The 5527-nt window shown below is 45.7% G+C and overlaps 1 protein-coding gene across 1 annotated transcript in view; it reads left to right on the top strand.

The window, feature by feature from the left end:
• Positions 1-496: 496 nt before the first annotated feature.
• The window catches only part of nat8l (N-acetyltransferase 8-like), a gene marked incomplete at both ends in the record, with an annotated part of 16997 nt that continues 11966 nt past the window's right edge, over positions 497-5527 (top strand). The window contains 2 exons of the mRNA XM_080547573.1: positions 497-848; positions 2444-2608. Coding sequence (XP_080403699.1) covers positions 497-848; positions 2444-2608 — 517 coding nt within the window. The remainder of the gene's footprint in view (positions 849-2443; positions 2609-5527) is intronic.

Below are 5527 nucleotides of genomic sequence, written 5' to 3' on the forward strand. Positions count from 1 at the left end.
TCTGGCAAAGCCTGCTGCAACTGCAAGTGTGCCGGTTATTCGAGGACAGACAGACCCGTTCAGAAAATACCCGTAGGCCCACCACCCTCCCCCCGTCACCCCCCCCCCCCCCCGTCATCCCCCCCCAAACACACATGTGTGGAATTTCGCCGGTATACACTGGGAGAGGGAATATTTTAGGGTTTCAAAAAGAATTGGAGCGGGTGTCTCTCCTCCTGTCTGTCTGTCTCCGCCTATCAGCATCACATGGTGGGGTGGCTTCGACCAATCTGTGGGGTGTAACGGACCACCCTAACCCCTGAATCTGAATCCACCTGCCCCATGACGCATTATAAATAGTGCTTGAAACACGCCGGCAACTCTTGGTCGTGAGAAAACGCTCTCAGGGTTGCAGCAGCCGCCGTCTTCTTTTTTCTTTCTATATTTAAAACCCAACGCCATCATCCCATTTTTATTTCTTTTTCCCAGTTCAGGAGTTCTTTCGTAGGCCAGTTGCATGCATTGTGCGTCTCCAAAAATGGTTTGCGAGACTAAAATTGTTGCGGACGAACACGATGGGACGATACCCGGGACCAAAAAAGATTCTATCATCGTTTCCTCGTCCCAGATGTGGGCTTCTAATTCTAACACGCCGGCCCCGGGTCCGAGCCCTCTGGAGGAACCGAGCCCTCTGGAGGAGGAGAGGGGCGCGCGGAGAGACGCGGTTGTGATCCGGGAGTTCGAGCGCACGGACCGGGTGGAGGTGCGCCGCATCTTCTACGAGGGCATCATGGAGAGGATACCCAACACGGCGTTCCGGGGGCTGAAACAGCAAACTCAGACGCAATTTTTATATGCTCTCCTGACACGTAAGTAAGCTAATTCACCCTTCCTCGAATGTCTTCTTACTTGACTGAAATGTATTTCTCTAATGTTACGGTTGTGTCATTAACGCTTTTTCATTTTACTCTTTTTTTTTTTTTTGCCAAGCGCAATCTATCCTGTAAACACATTATTGAATGAATAATGACTTGTCCCGACTAACATATGATAACATAAATAACTGACTGTAGCCTACTATGTTCATTACAAAGTGAGTTAGCATATAATGCAGTATAGGTAATCATAGGCATATTGTGGGACCATTTGGCTATAATGTCAATGTATAATTCGTTCCCCTCTCCTCCTTAATAACCTGCATGTCATGAATGTGCCAAGCCCTGACACACCGCAACACAAAGGCAGCACGGCCAGACGCATGCTGCATGTATGGAGTCTGGGGGCCTGTGGGCATGATGGGCTACGGGAGTCGGACGCATGAATGAATGAATTTGACACACACACACACACACACACGTACGCACACGCACACGCACGCACACACGCACGCACACGCACACGCACACGCACACACACACACGCACACACACACACACACACACACACACACACACACACACATACTGAGTGTGCTCTCCGCCTCTGCAAGAGAAGGGATGCACCAAACTGCATGTGCATGTCGGCTTTGTTTCTTTATTCAAATTCATATGAATGTAAATGTATGAAACCCAAGTATGACATCTGGGGGAGTCCTGTTCCCTATCCACATACGCTCTAGACACATATTAGCGTGTCATGAACATAATGAATGCAATGTTATTACGCTTCAAAAATGAGAAATAACATTCACCACGAAATGTGTTATATTTCATGAGCTTCATTTCCATTTTAAATGTCCACCACCTCAAAGGAGACTTTTACCCACCTCACGCCTTTATCGTTGCCATGGTAAGTGACGGTGAGGTCAGAATGAAACACATGGCAGAATAGGATAGGCTTACCTCCTGAAATATTTCACTGGTGGTATAAGTATAATTGCCTGAAAATTGTGCATTAAGATGTGTCAAATTGGCTCATGTATCACTGTAGTGGGCGGTAATGTTGACAGTATGCACGCCACATCGTGGTGCAGTGGAGTAAAACACAAGTGCATGTCAGATGACAACATGCAATGCTGCACAGCTTGTCTGTGTTCCCTACAGGCGCCCCCGTGTGTCAAAACCTACGAAATACACTAAATATTCACTGTGTTAGACCGACAAGGATTGGGTAGGTTATGGTAATTACGCACAGTATAGGTGTGTATAATTATAAACATTTACATTTTATAAAGTAAAAACCAAAATGTCCTGTACTTGTTTTTGTTCCATGAAGAAGTGAAATTATAAATACATTTCTAGCATGACTGTGGAGGATTGTGTTATTATAGGAAAACTATTAGGCCTACAGGAAAACTAACCCGATTGAGCTATGGTCACTCACAGGTTGATGCTGCAATTATTGTCTCCTTTGAATTGAATGTCATCAACAGTTTTGTTCATCTCTGGGTTCTAATTCCGCCAAAATCAACATTTGATTCTTCTTTCTGACAGGTATCGTTTATTTTTCTTCCTTATCTCCATAGTAATGTGCTTTGTTGTGACCAAATCCTTCACCCTGACCTGCTGCGCGCCGTTCATTCTAATGGGCGCTCGCTACTTCTACAGTCGGAAAGTTATCCACAACTATCTCGATTGCGCGCTCCACACGGACATGGCTGACATCGAGGCATATTACATGAAACCCACAGGTAAGAGGGCCTTTGAACACAAGAGAAGGAAGATAATAACTGTTCATTTATTTGTGTTAGCAGGAAAATGTTCATCCACAGACATTTACGTTTTTTGTAAATGATTAGTTACTTACAAATCATAGCACAAACTTCAAAATTGCAAACACACACACATAAACACACATAAACACACATAAACACACACACACACACACACACACACACACACACACACACACACACACACACACACACACACACACACACACACACACACACACACACACACACACACACACACACACACACACACACACACACACATTCACACAGGCACTGACAGTAACAAAGACCAGTATAGCCACCGAGGGAAGCTCATGGGGTTTATGTTTTCAGGCTTTTGCAAAAAACATTCTGCATATTAAATATGCGAGGCAGCTCTCTGCTCTACTGTGTGTGTGTGTGTGTGTGTGTGTGTGTGTGTGTGTGTGTGTGTGTGGGGGGGGGGGGGGCACGTGAAGCTAATCATCGCTTGGCGGACCCTGGAAAAATCAATCACCCTCCTATGATCCAAAACAGTTTCAACAACACAGTGAGCTGTGAGCCACTTATTCTATTCAAACATTATCTACGCTATAATCAATTCATATCACACACACACACACCCTCAGACACACAGACACACACACTCACTCACTCTCTCGCGCACACGCACACACACATCACACACTGTAGCATCTTGGGGTCATTTTGACCCTGTTTGTAAAGGCAGTGAAAGGCAGGTGTTTTGCTAAGCCTCAACATTGATTTTTCCGCCTCTCTTTGACACTGTGTCGGCTGGCTTTAGTAATCCAGTAGCATACACAATTGCAATTTAGGCGTCCATTATTCTTGCGGGGCTGTAATGCTTTAAAGGGGTCAGGCCCCACTGCCCTTGGACAATGGTCATGATTACAGCCATGCAAACAGAATGGGCCCACAGGGGAGACCCACCTGGGGTGGGCAGCACAGACCTGATAGATAGATCGTCCTGGCTGCCTGAGTGTGTGTGTGTGTGTGTGTGTGTGTGTGTGTGTTTGTGTGCGTGTGTGTGTGTGTGTGTGTGTGTGTGTGTGTGTGATAGATAGATCGTCCTGGCTGACATCATTGTCACTGCGTGTGTTGTTGTCTGTGTGAAGTTGGGGCATGTCACACAGGATATAAATGTGAAAAGCATGTACTGTATGTGTGTGTGTGTGTGTGTATGTGTGTATTGTATATGTGTGCATGTGTGTGGCTGTATGTGAAGAAGCTGTAGCTACTTACAGTAAACCTGTAACCATGTCTGTGTGTGTGTGAGAGAGAGAGAGAGAGAGAGAGAGAGAGAGAGAGAGAGAGAGAGAGAGAGAGAGAGAGAGAGAGAGAGAGAGAGAGAGAGAGAGAGAAAGAGGAAGTGTGTGTAACCTTCCTGCCAGGGGCTGCAGTGTATGGTGTGGTGTGTGTTTCAGCCAATCATGTCGTGCTCGTGGCTCGGGTAAGAGTTGCAGTCACTGGGGATGAGACTGTTAGCCAGAGCAGAGCAGAGGCTAGCCGAGGCTTGTAGACACAAATATCAGGAGCATTGTGTCTACAAGCCTTGGCTAGCCAGGGACACAGGAGGAGGACCAATCAATACCCTAATCTGCTGTGTGTGTGTGTGTGTGTGTGTGTGTGTGTGTGTGTGTGTGTGTGCGTGTGTGTGTGTGTGTGTGTGTGTGTGTGCACTCCACAACCACTTGTCCCACTGTTGCTAAAGGCCAGCTGTCACCTTAGTTGTGTGTGTGTGTATGTGTGTGTGTGTGTGTGTGTGTGTGTGTGTGTGTGTGTGTGTGTGTGTGTACAGGGGGCATACTACAGGCAGGGGTTACCAGGGACAATGAGGGTATGGGGGTGGAGGAAATTTAACCAGAGAATCTTAACAAAGGGGCTTGGGTATTCTTCCTACTGACATAACTCCTCCTTGACATCCCAATCAACCAATCAATGATGAGGTTCAATCATATACACCAATCAATCAATCAATCGATCAATAGATATGCCCCCTGAGTGCATTCATTCCATATAATCTCATCTATTAGTAATGTGGCATCCAGGTGAAAATAAACCGTTATAATTTCTCACAGTGTGATCACAGACAGTCTTTAAAAACCTGAAGATACCAGGGGCCCGCTGGTAAATCTTCATCTTCAGTTCCTTCCACAAGTTTTCTATTGGATTTAAGTCTGGCGATTGACTAGGCCAGTCCAACACCTTTAATTATTTCTTCCTCTTGAACCAGTTGAGAGACTCGGCATACTGTAGTATGTTTTGGATTGTTGTCCTGCTGGAAGATCCACCTGTGTCTCATCCTAAATCATCCTGGCGGATGGCAACAGATTCTTCTCAAGAAATTCTCCGGTACATGGCTCCATTCATCTTCCCTCCGATAATTTGGATCCACCATTACCATGTGAAGAGAAACAGCCCCTTACCGCGCTGCTGCTTCCATCTCTGAACTTCGCTGTAGGTGTCGTATCTGTACATATGCAAAGCCATTTCTCTTCCAAACATGGCGCGTCATGTTGTTAGATTTTTGGCTCGTCAGACCAGACAACATTCTCCCAGTAATCTACATACAGGCTTCTCCAAATGTTCTGTAGAAAACTTCAAACAAGTTTTAACATGCCTTCTCTTCAGTAATGGAGTCTTCCGGGGGTGAACACGAATGGAGACCGTGGCGGTGGAGGTGGTGGTGCATTGCCTATTGTTTTCTTTATGACAACTGTACCCGCTGCTTCCAGGCCTTTCTGGAGCTCTGCCTTAGTGGTCCTTGGCACTTGGGCTACTCTTCTTTTTTTTTTTTTAAGTAATTTTTTCTGAGTGGGGCAGTATTCATATTTTTCATTTTATTGATAGATATAGTAGAGATTTAGACAGGAA

Source organism: Nansenia antarctica (assembly GCF_963989245.1).
Source record: "Nansenia antarctica genome assembly, chromosome: 17".
NCBI lineage: Eukaryota > Metazoa > Chordata > Actinopteri > Argentiniformes > Microstomatidae > Nansenia > Nansenia antarctica.